The sequence below is a fragment of the Theropithecus gelada genome, chromosome 19, assembly GCF_003255815.1.
Source record: "Theropithecus gelada isolate Dixy chromosome 19, Tgel_1.0, whole genome shotgun sequence".
NCBI classification, from domain to species: Eukaryota; Metazoa; Chordata; class Mammalia; order Primates; family Cercopithecidae; genus Theropithecus; species Theropithecus gelada.
The window spans coordinates 22,847,811-22,863,979 of NC_037687.1; the positions used below are offsets into that span (position 1 = coordinate 22,847,811).

Here is a 16,169-nt window from a genome sequence, read left to right on the forward strand (position 1 = left end):
GGCAGGAGAATGGTGTGAACCTGGGAGGCAGTGCTTGCAGTAAGCTGAGATCGCACCACTGCACTCCAGCCTGGGCGACAGAGCGAGACTCCGTCTCAAAAAATAAAATAAAATAAATACCCTTTCCTCTTGTCCCAAACCTTCTTCCCAAACCTTCCTGCATCACTCCTCCAGGCAGTCTGCCCTGATTGCCCTTCACTTGAGTTCTGACATTCTCCCTCTTCATCCCCAGTCCTGACTTGGAGATCGCTGTTTATCCAGAAACTTAGAATTGCTGTCTTACGTTCTCTCCCCTGTATGACCAGGGGCTTTACAAACATAATGACTCTATATCCTCTGTATTTCTCCTTCCACTTTCTCCCTGAGTCACAGACTTTAATCCACTTGTTGGAAAAAAAAAATCTAACTTTCTCTATTTGTCTTTATTTTCTGGAAACCAAATGTTTGACTTAATTTATCTGGCCAGACATGGTGGCTCACATCTCTAATCCAAGCACTTTGGGAGGCAGAGGCAGGAGGATCTCTTGAGCCCAGGAGTTCAAGATCAGCCTGGGAAACATAGTGAGACTCTGTCTCTACAAAAGGTACAAAAATTAGCCAGGCATGGTGGCGCACATTTGTGGTCCCAGCTACTCGGGAGGCTGATGTGGATCTCTGGAGCCCAGGAGGTGGAAGCTGCAGTGAGCCACGATTGCACTACTGCACTCCAGCCTGGGTGACACAGCGAGACCCTGTCTCTAAAAATAATATTTACTCATCTCCTCCTCCAGGAGGCCTTCCACAACTGCCAAACTGTGATGGCATCTGGGAGCACAAAAGTTGACCAGCGACACACCAACCTCACTCTTCCTAAGTTCTTGTATTCTTATATTAACATAGCCCTTTTTCCATACAATTTGCATACACCAGACCAGGAGAGAAGGGACTGTGGGATGAGACGGGAAAACTGGGGATTCTGTGCCACACGGGGTTCACTGTGCTGGTGGCAGCATCTTCAGCTGCACCTGGTCCCCCTGGGAGGGCGGAGTGGCCGCCCAGCCGCCAGTCATGGCCTTGACTGTGCTGTTCCTCTTGGAGGTGAGTGGGGTCTCCAGGGTGAGTGAGGCGTTGGCCATCTCCTGGGGCTTGTCGCTGGCCAGAAAGCGGAGCAGGTTGTGCAGAGCCTTGGCCACGTCGCTGCGGGCACCCTCGTTGACCAGGCAGTAGAGGATGGGGTCCGCCACACAGTTGAGGCTGGTGAAAGCCAGTGAGCTGTGGTATGCAGAAAAGACGCGCTCCTCGAAGCCGCAGTCCCAGGGACGGCCCAGGTAGATGGCGCTGCGGGACAGCAAGAGCACGTGATAGGGCGCAAAGCAGACCAGCACGATGGCGATGAGGCTGAGGGCCAGCCGCTTGATCTTGGCCTTCTCCTGGCGCTCGGTGGACACGCTGCCTCGTACGGCACGCAGGATGCCCCGGTACGACAGCAGCATGAGCGCCCACGGGAAGAGGAAACCCACGAAGACCCGATAGAGGTTCATCCAGGCCACCCAGCCTTCCATGGGGAACTTCTCAAAGCAGAAGGTGTGATTGTAGCGGTCTCGGAAGAGCTCGTCATGGAACAGGGGCGCCGAGTTGGCGCCCAGCTCGGTGGCCCAGACCACGGAGCTCACGGCCACGGCGGTCTTGACGCGGCGCAGGCGGGCGAAGCGGAGTGGGTGGGCCACGGCCAGGTAACGGTCCACCGAGATGCAGCACAGGAAGGCGATGCTGATGTAGATGTTGGTGTAGAAGATGAACCCGAAGAGCTTGCAGGACCCGGGGCCGTGGATCCAGTTGTCATGGTGCAGGAAGTAGTCCACCCACAGCGGCAGGGTGCAGATGTACAGCAGGTCGGCGATGCTGAGGTTCATCAGGTAGACGCCCAGCTCGTTGCGCTGTTGCACCTGGCGGTAGGCCGCCCACAGAGCCAGGCAGTTGGTGGGCAGCCCCACGCCGATGACGAAGATGTAGAGGGATGGCGGAAAGAGGTGGTCCACAAGTGAGTCCACGTGGCAGCCCTCCCACGTGTGGTTGCCCATGGTGGGCACTTCGGCTTCTGGGACGCTTCCCCTGGCCCACGGGGGCTGTGGGGCCACGGGGAGCGGGAGGCCATGGGGCCCCCTGAGCCCCTTCCTTGGAGGCTCAGGGGAACATGGTGGGATGTAGTCTACAGGGAAGAGTTGAGGTCGGGTAGGCTGGGCTGGGCTGGGAAGGGCAGAGCTTGAGAGGGAAAAGTTGGAGGAGGGATGGAGTTATGACAGGAAGTCTGGAGGATGATGAGATTAATAAAGAGGTTTGTCAAGGAGGTTATGTATAGAGTTAATCAGGGTGTCAATGAGGGAGTATAGGGGTGATACAAAAATTGGTCTCGGGGAGTGTTTATGGAGGGGACGAAAGCATCACTGGGCAACCGTGAGAAGGAGATGTTTGCAGGGCAGTTAGGAAGTATGTGTAGCCATACTGAAGTAATAATGGCTGGGGGATGTTCTAGAAGATACAGGAAATACATGAGACAGTGTTGAGATAGGACACAGGGCAGTTAGGGAGTGTCGGAAAGTCCAGGCAATGCGGATGGGAGTGCTGGCATTTCCTAGGACCCCAGAAAGAAACAGAGATAAGGTCACTAGTAAGGAGAACGTTCTAGAAAAGGAGGTGTCTGGCACAGGTTGGACAAAGACAAAAGGCTCAGTCTGGGGACTGCAGGAAGGAGTCTTAGGAAACAGGAAGCAGGTGAGTAAGGTCTAGATCAGAGATGAGTTTGGGGACAGAAGGGAAATTTGAATGGGGGCAGGGGAGGGACTCCAGATTGGTCCTGGTGGGGGCTGAGAGACTGGGATGAAGTCAGTTCACCGCTGACTTTGCAGTGCCTGTTGGGAGAGAGGACAACAGTGAGGGAGTCACGGACACTCTGACCTTCTTCTCCCCACACTCCTCACCATAATTGCTGTGGACTGCAGAGAGTGGACACCCCAACAATGCCTACTTGAGCCCCACCCTAAGCAACCACTCTCTGAGAACACAGATTTGAGGTTTCAGGCATATTTTTCCCCTGATAGATGTTAGAATAAAGACTCAACTCAGGCCAGGCACAGTGGCTCACGCCTGTAATCTCAACACTTTGAGAGGCTGAGGTGGGAGGATCGCTTGAGCCTAGGAGTTCAAGACCAGCCTGGGCAACGCAGTGAGACCCAGTCTCTACAAAAAGGAAAAATAAAAATATTAGCCAGGTGTAGTGGTGCATACCTGTAGTCCCAGCTATTGAGGACGCTGAGGTAGGAGGATCACTTGATCCCAGGGGATTCAGGCTACGTGAGCTATAATTGCACCACTGCACTCCAGCTTGGGCAACAGAATGAGACCCTTTCTCAAAAAAAAAACAAAAAACAAACAAACAAAAGGCTGGGTGCAGTGGCTCACACCTGTAATCCCAGCACTTTGGGAGTCCGAGGCGGGTGGATCATGAGGTCAGGAGTTCAAGACCAGCCAGGCCAACATGGTGAAACCCTGTCTCCACTAAAAATACAAAAGTTAGCCACGTGTGGTTGTGTGTGCCTGTAATCCCAGCTACTGAGGAGGCTGAGGCAGAAGAACTGCTTGAAACCAAAAGGCGGAGGTTGCAGTGAGCCGAGATCACGCCACTGTACTCCAGCCTGGGCAAAAGAGTGAAACTCTGTCAAACAAAGAAAAGAAAAAAAGAAAAAGAAAAAAGACAGAGAAAAAAGGGAAAAAAGTCCCAACTCAGATTTTAGCACTTTCTTGCAGAAGCCCTGTAAAACTGGCACAGGTATCACATCATGCTTCAGGAAATGCCAGACTAGTCTAACTCTATCATGTCACAGACAGAGAGAAGGGGCCCAGAGAGGCTGAGTCACCTCCCTAAGGATGCACAGCATGGAAGCAATAGGACCAGGGCTGGGGCCAGCCTCCCTCTCCTTACCCAGGAATCCCATTCTTGTCAACAAGGATAATAACAGCAAACGTCAATCGAGCCCTACTACATAGCAGATCCCATTCCAGGCATTTTTACACATATTATTTCTTTGTATTTATTTATTTTTTGAGACAGGGTCTTGCTCTTTCATCCAGACTAGAATGCAATAGCATGATCACAGCCCACGGCAGCCTCGACCTCCTGGGCTCCTAGTGATCCTCCTGCCTCAGCCTCCCAAGTAGCTGGGAACACAGGCATGCACCACCATAGTATAGATGGAGGTCTTCCTGTGTTGCCCAGGCAGGCCTCGAACTCCTGAGCTCAAGAGATCCTCCCCTGTAATCCCAGCACTTTGGGAGGCCGAGGCGGGTGGATCATGAGGTCAAGAGATCGAAACCATCCTGGCCAAAATAGTGAAACCCTGTCTCTACTAAAAATACAAAAATTAGCTAAACGTGGTGACACGCACCTGTAGTCCCAGCTACTCGGTAGGCTGAGGCAGAAGAATCGCTTGAACCTGGGAGGTGGAGGTTGCAGTGAGCCGAGATCACACCATTGCACTCCAGCCTGGGTGATAGAGTCAGACTCCGTCTCAAAAAAAAAAAAAAAAAAAAAGAAAAGAGAGATCCTCCCACCTTGGCCTCCCAAAGTGCTAGGATTACAGCAGTGAGCCACCATGCCTGGCCGATTTATGGATATTATTTCACTGAAATTTTCAAGACTCCTATGAGAAAAGTAGTTGTTCTTCCTCTTTGACAAACTGAGGCACAGAGCTGTTCCGAGACCTGTCCAAGGTCCTGATGTCTAGAGTGCGGCCATCGCCGCTCTCAGTCCTCGTCTCCAGCCTGTGCTTCATTTTCCACCCCAGAATAACTGGACTAGCCAGATACAGTGGCTTATGCCTGTAATCCCAGCACTTTGGGAAGCCAAGGCAGGAGGATCGTCTGAGGTCAGGAGTCCGAGACCAGCCTGGCCAACGTGGTGAAACCCTGTCTCTACTAAAAATACAAAAATTAGCTGGGCATGGTGGCACGTGCCTGTAATCCCAGCTACTCGGGATGCTGAGGCAAGAGGATTGCTTGAGCCCAGGAGGTAGAGGTTGCAGTGAGCTGAGATAGCACCACTGCACTCCAGCCTGGGAGACAAGAGACTCCGTCTCAAAAAAAAAAAAAAAAAAAAAAAAAGGCCGGGCGCGGTGGCTCAAGCCTGTAATCCCAGCACTTTGGGAGGCCGAGACGGGCGGATCACGAGGTCAGGCGATTGAGACCATCCTGGCTAACACGATGAAACCCCGTCTCTACTAAAAGATACAAAAAACTAGCCGGGCGTGGTGGCGGGCGCCTGTAGTCCCAGCTACTCCGGAGGCTGAGGCAGGAGAATGGCGTGAACCCGGGAGGCGGAGCTTGCAGTGAGCCGAGATTGGGCCACTGTACTCCAGCCTGGGCGACAGAGCGAGACTCCATCTCAAAAAAAAAAAAAAAAAAAGAAGGACTGGCACGGTGGCTCACGCCTGTAATCCCAGCCCTTTGGGAGGCCAAGGCAGGTGGATCACCTGAGGTCGGGAGTTCAGGACCAGCCTGAGCAACATGGAAACATGGAGAAGCCCTGTCTCTACTAAAAATACAAAATTAGCCCGGTGTGGTGGCGCATGCCTGTAATCCCAGCTACTTGGGAGGCTGAGGTGGGAGAATTGCTTGAACCCCGGAGGCAGAGGTTGCAGTGTGCTGAGGTGGCGCCATTGCACTGCAGCCTGGGCAACAAGAGCGAACTCCATCTCACAAAAAAAAAAAAAAAAAAAAGAATAACTGGACAGAAAAGGGTCCTGGGCTGCCAGTGGGGACTGGGAACCAAAGCTGCAGAGGAGTAAGGGAAAGGGGAGAGTCAGGAGTTGCTGGGAACAGTCAAGGTCAGGGTCAAGGTCAGGGAGCATGGGGAAGCCCTGGGGTTAGCACCAGCAGTCTCCTCCCTCGGGGACCACTCCCTTCACTGTCTCTGCCCTTCCCCCACCCAACTTTCCTGAGTGAGAACCTTGAGCCTGCCACCCATTTTGTTCTGGGAAGATCTGCACACACAGGGTAAAGGATATTCATGGACCAAGCCCGTGTCATCAACCCCAGAGAGAAGCGGAGCCAAGTCCAGAGTCACAGGCAGCCTCAGGAGCCATTCCATCTAGGAGTCTTTTGGTTTAGTTATTTTGGATGTGAAGCCGGTTTTTTTTTTTTTCCCAACAAGATCTTAACCAGAAACCAATCTAAAACAGTGAAAAGGGTGAGCTGCTAGCTGCTCTGGTGAAACGAGGTGGGGGTGGAGTGGCCACCTCTGAAGAATCCCCAGGATGCATTTTTAAAACATTTTTTTTTTTTTTTTGAGATGGAGTCTCGCTCAGTCACCCAGGCTGGAGTGCAGTGGTGCGATCTCGGCTCACTGAAAGCTCCGCCTCCCGGGTTCACGCCATTCTCCTGCCTCAGCCTCCTGAGTAGCTGGGACTACAGGCGCCCGCCACCACGCTCGGCTAATTTTTTGTATTTTTAGTAGAGACGGGATTTCACCTTGTTAGCCAGGATAGTCTCGATCTCCTGACCTCGTGATCCGCCCGCCTCGGCCTCCCAAAGTGCTGGGATTACAGGCGTGAGCCACCGCGCCCGGCCTTAAAACATTTTTAAAATGGAGTTTAAGGTGAAGTCTATTGACAGATGAGGAAACCGAGCCCCAGAGAGGGGAAGGAAGGAGGTCCATGGGAGCCTCCCAGATGCCAGAGCATCTTTCCATGGGAAAGTCCTCTCGGCTCCATCTCCCCAGTGCTTCCTGAATCTGTGTGCGTCTCTCTCAAACACCTGCCACTGTCCACTCTGCGTCAGTGTCAGCATCATCGCTCGCTGGGATCATTGCAGTAGCATTACCATTGCTTTTCTGGGCTGCTACTCTGACTTCCTTCAAATCACTTCCCATATGGCAGCCAGAAAGATCTTTTCTTTTTTTTTTTTTTTGAGACGAAGTTTCGCTCTTGTCACCCGGGCTGGAGTGCAATGGCCTGATCTTGGCTCACCGCAACCTCTGCCTCCCGGGTTCAAGTGATTCTCCTGCCCCTTCCTCCAGACTAGCTGGGATTACAGGCATGAGCCACCATGCTGAGCTAATTTTGTATTTTTAGTACAGACAGGGTTTCTCCATGTTGGTCAGGCTGGTCTCCAACTCCCAACTCAGGTAATCCGCCCGTGTTGGCCTCCCAAAGTGCTGGGATTACAGGCGTGAGCCACCGCACCCAGCCAAGATCTTTCTAACATGAAAATCAGTTCTTTTTTTTTTTTTTTTGAGACAGGGTCTCACTCTGTCATACAGTGTTGCAATCTTCACTCATTGCAGTCTTGACCTCATGGGCTCAAGCGGTCCTCCCACCTCAGGCTCCTAAGTAGCTGGGACTACAGGTGTGTGCCACCACACCTGGCTAATTTTTCTATTTTTTGTAGAGATGGGGTTTCCCCATGTTGCCCAAGCCAGTCTACAACTCCTGGGCTCAAATGATCTTCCTGCCTTGGCCTTCCGAAGTGCTGGGATTACAGGCATGAGCACCTGGCCTAGTTCTTGTTACTTCCCTGCTTGAAACCCTCCAGTGGCTTCTAAATGGACTTGCGGTAAAATCTAGCCTCCTCATCTGGAGTCACAAGGCTCTGTCTGACCTGCTGGGGCAGCCTAGCCAATCTCACCCACCTCTCCTTCCTGCCTCACCAGGCTCAAGGCCACTGACCTTCTTTCCAGCCTCAAACCTTTGCACATTTACCATACTCTCCATCTGGAATGCTTTTTTTTTGGAGACAGAGTCTTCCTCTGTTGCCCAGGCTGGAGTGCAGTGGCACAATCTCGGCTCACTGCAACCTCTGCCACCTGGGTTCAAGTGATTCTCCTGCCTTGGCCTCCCGAGTAGCTGGGATTACAGGTGTGCACCATCATGCCCAGCTAATTTTTGTATTTTTAGTAGAGATGGAGTTTTACCATGTTAGCCAGGCTGGTCTCGAACTCCTGGCCTCGAGTGATCCACCCACCTTGGCCTCTCAAAGTGCTGGGATTATAGATGTGAGCCACTCCTCTTCCTTCAGATAGTCTGAGTAGCTCCGTTCCCTCCTTCACTTCCTCAGGAGTCCCTCTCCACTCAGTCCCCGAATCTCCCCTGCCCCAGGACCCTCTCCTCACATCACCTTGTGTCTTGTTTGTGTCTGACTGTCTAGAATATGTATTCCAGGAGGGCAGAGACTCTGTGTGTCTTGTTGACTGTTGCATCCCTAGCACCCAGGACAGGCCCAGCATACAGTAGGTGCTCAATAAATTACCAAGGTCATGGTCAGGGAGCACGGAGCCATTTGCCAATGGCAGAAACCATTCCAGAAGCTTTGTAGAGGCCAGAGGCATAGAGTAAAAACATATTCTCTGCCCACGAGGCTGCCCCACCCCACCCCAGGCTCAAACAAGGGCATGGGGAGGAGGGGGAAGGGAGGGAGAGGAGTCGGTTCCCAGGGGAAGAGGTGGACAGGGGAGAGCTGGAAAGGGCAGGATCTATCCGCTTCTTAATTGACTTTGAAAGGTCAGGGCTGAGTCCTGCTCAGTAAGTCCTGCCCCCTGTGGGGTCCTCAGCGGCCGAGCTGCCTCCCTCGCCTCAGACTCCTGGGCAGAAGCTTGTGGGTCCTGTGGAGATGGAATGGGTGGGGGCGTACTCTGGGCTGGAACAGTGCGATCCAGTCCCTCCCTTTCATTAGACACCTCCCACCCAGGCCAAGTCACTCAAAATATCTCCCTCCCCTCTCCTCTGCCCTCTCTCTCCCCATCTCTCTGCCCCTAGTCTCTCCCTTCCTCCTGTGACATTTAAAGAATTACGTCTCCAGGAGCCTCAGTTTCCCCTTCTGTAAAAGGGGGCACAGCCTTTATACTCATCACATCACAGACTGGAACGTCCTTGCAAGAATGCGATATCAGCTCCAAAACGTGCAGGATTTGAACAACTATTATTATTCCACCGGGACTCGGGGGCTGAGACAAGAAATGAACCAGTTCTTCACGGCAGGAGGCACCCACCAAGGGCTAGAAGTCTCCTTTGCCCCACTTTCTGTGACCCTCAGCGCTCTGCTGACCCGGGCAGGAAACATTTCCGGCAGCCAGAGGAGGAAATACACTTCCCATTGCTAATTTCCTCGAGGGGGAACCGGTCTATTCTCACCACTCCTTCCTCCCACCCCTCCTCCCCAACCTGCTGGCATCTTGGGGATGGTGGACATGGGGGGAGGGGTGCCCAGACAGCCCTCTCTTCTTCCCCACGTGAGATGTGCCCAACGTGGAAACCCCAAAAGTCAGCATGGAACGTCAGACTCTTAGAATGCCACAGTGCAGCCGACGTATATGTGACAGCTGTGGGTGCAAGGCTATTTTTGACCCCTTCCTGGTACAGATGGGGAAATCGAGGCCCACAGTAGCAAGGCAGTTGTCTAACTCACTTGATGTGTCAAGACTGGGCAAACCTCCTGTCGCTCTTAACTAAACAGCTTCCCTTCCCCTGAGGTTTTTCTCTTCACTCTCTGAACTTCTGTAATTTTTCTCAAGTCTTTCTGAGCATCTCTGGCCCCTCTGAGAACCTACTGGAAGGTATGACCTTCTCCCCACAAAGAAAGCAAGCGACCTTCCATCACCTGCTCCCCATAACCCCGTTCCCCTTCCAGGACCCTCTCTGGTTCTAAGTTCTGCCCCTTACTTAGGCTCTGTTGAGGGGGTGAACCCCCAAATCTCACAGTCCACAAGAAGCTCCCCTTGTCTGTCCCACAGGCCCCCACTCCTTGGGTCCCTGCTGGCCCCTTCCAGAGGGTTGGGGGGAAGAGAAATATATCCAAGATTGGAGCGATAGTGGGATGGGAAAGACTAGGAAGACCCAGCCCCCCACCCTACTTTAGCAGCCTCGGCTGCTGCATCCTGCCAGCCACCCCAAAACCCAGCAAAGCTGAAAAACTTGGAGGATTTCGAGGACAAGAGGGTGAAGTGCTACAGCCCCCCGCATCCCCCAGCACCCCTCAGCTCACTCACCGGCCTTGTCCCCGATGCCACCAGGCTATCTCACCTCCCCCTTTTCCTCCTCTGTGGGCTCCTGCTCCCCCGCCTTCCCCCAGCAGCCCCAGGGGACCGGCCAGCTCCGGTCTGCTCATTAGGGACGAAATGTGATCACCGGTCCTCGCTCCCCACCTGGTGCCCTGGCGGCCGGCGGAAACCAGGGGGCAATCGGGCCACCCTAACCGCCCCACTGCACCTCAGTATCCCCGTTTCAACCTAGGGGGTCTCTGTGTCCCCCACGCCCACACTGCCCATTAGGGATACCAGTCCTTAGACTGCCTCTCTGACGTTCTAGGTCCCTACGGTTCTGCAATCTTCAGGTTCTATCCTTAGTTCACTTCGCAGTTGAATGTTCTATTATAACATTCTAGAGCATTACTCTTCTTTCATTCTATTTATTACATCGTGGCTTTGTAAGTACCTACCCTAAGTTTCCAATATTCTAGGAGTGTCACATTCCAAGATTCGAAAGTTCTATTGTTAGAACATGCTATGATTTTTTTAAGCATTCTATGACTTTCATAATCTATTATTAAACCGTCAGTGATTTTTATCTTTCCCCAGCAAACAGGAATACGTATTTCCCTTTTCTCTTTTACAGAAATGGGAACGTACACTAAATACGGTGAGCCCCACTTCCTTTTCTTTCCCCCCTTCTCTCGCCTGCTTTTGAACATTCCAGCAGCCTGATTTCTAAGATTGTGCAGAATTCTAAGAAACTATGGATTCACAGAGGGAAGAGAGGGGCATGTTAGTCACCACCTCCACCTGGCTCCTAAATTCTCACCACCTGGGGGTGACATGAGATATCCAGGCCGCCTCTCTACCCTTTCCCTAGTGGGCCTAGCCTCAGCCCTCCCCGCTCACACCAGCTGAGTTATTATTTGTCTAGACACAAACCAAATTATAGGCCCTGTCCCCGAGGGAACGGTGGGCTCCAGGCGGAGGGTCAGGAGACTGAAGCTGGAGTTAATCCCGGTTCCCCTCCACCTCCCTCCTTCTCTTCCCGAAACTCCACCCCTTCCACCCAAACCAACTCTTGCCCCTCTCCCTCCCCACCACCATGGTTTTGGAAATATTTTCTCTCCTCTGCTTCTAAAACCCTCTCTTCTGGATTCCAGCCATTTCTACTCACCCTGGCATCTCTCCCTCCTCATTGAGAAGACCTCTTTCCCCAAATTAATCTGGCTTAGTGGTAGAAGAAGAAGCCAGCTCTCTGGATTTGGGCTTCGGTTGAAAACTGGGGTCCCAACCCTCCAGCCTGGCACTGACTCACTGTGGGGACTTCTGCTCTTGGGCCTCAGTTTCTCCATCTATAAAATGGGGGTGGGGGGAGTTGGCCTAGGTGGCTCTGCAAACCCTTTCCAACTCTCAGCTGCCATCACTGAAATGTGCCAAGATTTCAACACTCCTCTTTTTGGATTGAAGGACTCCAGTATCCCCAGGACCTTTCATTGGAAGGATCTGGAATTTCCAGGCCTCCCCTCTGATCCTTCTTCCATCTGGGCCCTTCCATTAAAAGATATTCACGTTCAAGGTTCTTGATCATATGATTCCCAGGGTTCCAGGGACCCCCATGGGTCTCTTATCCTCTTCAGCTGGGATTCCCCCAGAAAAGAAAACCTCCTCATCCTCACCCCAAACCTGAAGTCAAGTTCATCTACAGAGACAGATCTGGGGGCGGGTGCCCCCTTGGTGGGTTCAGGAGGAGGGGTGCTGATGATGGGCTCTGGAGGGGGCACTGGGGGGTGTGGCCCCATCTTCTCCACTTCTGCCCCAAACAAATTCCCCAATGCACATCCAGCCCGAGTGCGCACACCCACATCCCACAACCGATGCCTCCCAGACATTCTGGGGCTGTTCCTCAGCCTAGTTTGGGAGGAGGGGTTGTCCAGTTCCCCGGGGGGAGAGTGAGGCGGAAGCAGGAAAGAGTTAACGGTGACCCAGCCAAATCCTGGAAGAGAGGAAGTAGGCGAGGAAGTTCACCCCCCAGCCAGGAATTCCTGAAATTGGCGGGCGGGGTGGGTGCGACTTCTGGGGCAGTGGGGTGGCTCTGGGAAGAGGGCGCTGGGGTCAGGGTGTCACTTAGAGTCCTCCTGCCCCAGGTCACAAGCCTCCTGCCCTCTACTCCCAAGCAGCTTCCCAGCCCAGAGAAAAGTTCCGGGATGCGGAGGCTTTGGAAGGAGAGAAGACAGAGCAGAAGGTGCCAAAACAGGGTTATAAGAGACGGAGAGACAGAGACAGGGCAATAGAGAGAGACGGAGAGACATGAAAGGAGAGAGCAAAGAGATACACAGAGACAGGGAGAGATGGAGATAGAGGCAGAGACATCCACAGAGGTCCCACAACAGATGGGGGAGAGGCAGAGGCAGGGACAGAGGAAGGTGGGACCCAGAGACAGAGAGACAGAGACAGACGGAGACAGACGGAGACCGGAGAGGCAGAGATCAAGAAACTGACAGAGACATCCAGAGACACAGAAAGAAAGACAGGTCCAGAGGCAGAGGGACCACAGACACAGATACATCAGGCGGGAGTTGGAGACAGACGCAGAGCCAGGGAGAGCAACAGAGGGGGCGGGCACCGAGACGGCGCGGGAGACTGAGGCAGCCCCAGAAGGGGCGGGGAGGAGCGGTCCCGCCAAGAGCAGGGCGACCTAGTGAGACCTCGCAGCATCGCGGGGGCCGGGGAGGGCCCGGCACTCACCTGCGCGCGGCGACTGGACGGGGCGGGCGGCGGCACCTCTCTCGGCTGCCTCCGGGTCTCCGGTCTGAACGACGGCGCGAGGACCCAGCGGATGCCCCCGCAGGGCAGAACAGCGGCTACTCCTCCCGGCCCCCGGGCCTGAGCCGTCAGCTGAGGCCCCGCCCCGGCCAGGCCCGCCCCCATTAACCCCACCACTGCCGCTGCCCCTTAACCCCTTTCAGACTTCACCCCATTCAACACCTCCAGCCCCCGGTGAGGCTCATCTGCTGCTGGAACACCCCCTAGTCCTTCCAAGTCCCCAGCTGGAAGGTCCCCTCTCTCGAACCACACACCCCTAACTTTATCAGGCCCTCAGCTATGGGAAGAGGAGGCCACCCCCGCTACTGACCTTCCCTGAGTTGAGCCATTTCCTCCCGTAGAGACCCCAGGCCTCAGTCATTCATCTTCTGGCCCTTAACCTTCTGCATCTTCCGCCGGTAGGAGGGGGAGAACAAAGGGTTCTGTTAGGTCCCCAACTCCAAAGTCAGGGCCACCCCTAGAAGGAGCTCTGGGGTTGCACTTCCAGCCTGCCTCTTGGTCAGACCTTAGGCTAGTGACATCTCCGTGCCCCAGTTTCCTCTTTGAAACAAGGTGGTCACTCATGGTGCCTGCTTGCTTCCTTCCTTCTTTGCTTTGCTTTTTTCTTTCTTTTCTTTCTTTTGAGAGGGAGTCATGCTCTGTTGCCCAGACTGGAGTGCAGTGGCACAATCTTGTCTCACTGCAATCTCCACCTCCCAGGTTCAAGCAGTTCTCCTGCCTTGGCCTCCCAAGTAGCTGGGATTACGGGTGTGCACCACCATGCCCGGCTAATTTTTGTTTTTTGTTTTTTGTTTTTTTTTTGAGACGGAGTCTCGCTGTGCTCCCAGGCTGGAGTGCAGTGGCGTGATCTCGGCTCACTGCAAGCTCCGCCTCCCGGGTTCACGCCATTCTCCCGCCTCAGCCTCCCAAGTAGCTGAGACTACAGGCGCCCGCCACCACGCCCGGCTAGTTTTTTGTATTTTTAGTAGAGACGGGGTTTCACCATGTTAGCCAGGATAGTCTCGATCTCCTGACCTCGTGATCCACCCGCCTCGGCCTCCCAAAGTGCTGGGATTACAGGCTTGAGCCACCGCGCCCGGCCTAATTTTTGTATTTTTAATAGAGATGGGGTTTCACCATGTTGGCCAGGCTGGTCTCGAACTCCTAAGCTCAAGCTATCTGCCCACCTCAGCCTCCAAAAAGTGTTGGGATTACAGGTGTGAGCCACCGTGCCCGACGTCTTTTTTTCTTTTGCCCAGTCTGGAATGCAATGGCACTATCATGGTTCCCTGCAGCCTCAACCTTCCAGGCTCAAGTGATCCTCCCACCTCAGCCTCCTGAGTTGCTGGGACCACAGGCATGCGCCACCACAGCTGGCCAATTTTTAAACAATTTTTTTCTACAGACAGGGGTCTCACTATGTCTAGGCTGGTCTCAAACTCCTGGACTCAAGCCATCCTCCTGCTTTGGCCTCCCAAAGTGCTGGGATTATAAGACTGAGCCACCGAGCCCGGTCATCATGGTCCTTTTCTCTTGGGGGTTTTGTTTCATTGTGTCAATGCTATCAAGTCTGTAAAATACGCCAACCAAACCTCAACACTCCCCATCTTTCTCTGCCTCACTTTCCCCCTACCCTTTGGGGAAGGTGACATTCTCCGTTTCCCTTATTTTTTTCTAGTTGTCTGCCTTCCTACTAGGAGTGTCATTTTTGTGTCTGGCTTGTTTACTGTTGCATGTCTGTTGCCTACAAGACAGCTGGGCAGGTGATAGGTGTGAAATACATTGTTTTCGGGCTGGGCACGGTGGCTCACGCCTGTAATCCCAGCACTTTGGGAGGCCAAGGCAGGCAAATCACGAGGTCAGGAGATCGAGACCATCCTGGCTAACACAGTGAAACCCCGTCTCTACTAAAAATACAAAAAAATTATCTGGGTGTGGTGGCGGGCGCCTGTAGTCCCAGCTACTCCGGAGGCCGAGGCAGGAGAATGGCAAGAACCCGGGAGGTGGAGCTTGCAGTGAGCTGAAATCGCGCCACTGCACTCCAGCCTGGGCAACAGAGCAAGACTCCATCTCAAAGAAAAAAAAGAAAAAAATACACTGTTTTCAGGGAGTGAACAAATGAATGATAAGTGCTCCTAAAACATTAGCTTATTTTTATTTTTGACTTTACATCTTTCATAAACTAATCATGAGAATTCATTATTGGTTAAGGGACCTCAGATAGACGTGGCATACAACACTAAAAAATGATAGCTGTCGGCCGGGCACGGTGGCTCAAGCCTGTAATCCCACCACTTTGGGAGGCCGAGACGGGCGGATCACGAGGTCAGGAGATCGAGACCATCCTGGCTAACATGGTGAAACCCCGTCTCTACTAAAAAATACAAAAAACTAGCCGGGCGAGGTGGTGGGTGCCTGTAGTCCCAGCTACTCAGGAGGCTGAGGCAGGAGAATGGCGTAAACCCGGGAGGCGGAGCTTGTAGTGAGCTGAGATCTGGCCACTGCATCCCAGCCTAGGTGACAGAGCCAGACTCCGTCTCAACAACAACAACAACAACAAAATGATAGCTGTCAGGTTTGATTTTTTTTTTTTTTTTTTTTTTTTTTTGAGACAGAGTCTTGCTGTGCCCAGGCTGGAGTGCAAGGACATGATCTCAGCTCACTGCAACCTCCTCCTCCCGGGTACAGGTGATTCTCCTGTCTCAGCCTCTTGTAGCTGGGAATATCAGCATGAACCACCACACCCAGCTTTTTTTTTTTTTTTTTTAGTAGAGACAGGGTTTCACCATGTTGACCAGGCTGGTCTCGAACTCCTGACCTCAGGTGATCTGCCCACCTCGGCCTCCCAAAGTGCTGGAATTACAGGCATGAGCCATGGTGCCCAGCTTGTTTTTTGCTTTTTTGAGACAGAGTCTTGCTCTGTCCCCCAGGCTGGAGTGCCATTGTACCATCACAGCTCACTGCAACCTCCACCTCCCAGGTTCAAGTGATTATCCTGCCTCAGCCTCCCGAGTAGCTGAGACTACAGGTGCGTACCACCACACTTGGCTAATTTTTGTGTTTTTAGTAGAGACAGGTTTTCACCATGTTGGCCAGGTTGGTCTCGAACTCCTGACCTCAAGTGATCAGCATGCCTTGGCCTCCCAAAGTGCTGGGATTACAGGCGTGAGCCATCGTGCCTGGCTCTTTTTTGTTTATTTTTAAATTAAAATTAAAATGTAGGCCAGGTATGGTGGTTCATGCCTGTAATCCCATCACTTTAGGAGGCCAAGGCAGGGGGATCATTTGAAGCCAGGAGTTTGAGATCAACCTGGGCAACATAGCAAGACTCTGTCTCTACAGAAAAAAAATTTATTTTAACTAGCCAGCT

The 16,169-nt window shown here is 53.0% G+C and overlaps 1 protein-coding gene across 2 annotated transcripts; it reads right to left on the bottom strand.

The window, feature by feature from the left end:
- Positions 1-839: 839 nt before the first annotated feature.
- On the bottom strand, positions 840-12,856 carry GPR4 (G protein-coupled receptor 4). 2 transcript variants are annotated; one of them, XM_025366810.1, is made up of 2 exons: positions 12,743-12,856; positions 840-2,888 (listed from the first exon to the last, which is right to left on the bottom strand). In XM_025366810.1, exon 2 carries the CDS (start codon positions 2,058-2,060, stop codon positions 972-974), a length of 1,089 nt encoding a protein of 362 aa, XP_025222595.1. In that variant the 5' UTR covers positions 2,061-2,888; positions 12,743-12,856; the 3' UTR covers positions 840-971. The 2 variants fall into 2 exon arrangements, with proteins under 2 accessions (XP_025222595.1, XP_025222596.1); XM_025366811.1 differs by lacking the exon at positions 12,743-12,856 and adding an exon at positions 10,301-10,397.
- Positions 12,857-16,169: the final 3,313 nt, after the last annotated feature.

Coding starts and splice junctions, on each gene's coding strand:
- GPR4 (XM_025366810.1), bottom strand. CDS start 2,060: ATGGGCAACCACACGTGGGAGGGCTGCCACGTGGACTCACTTGTGGAC.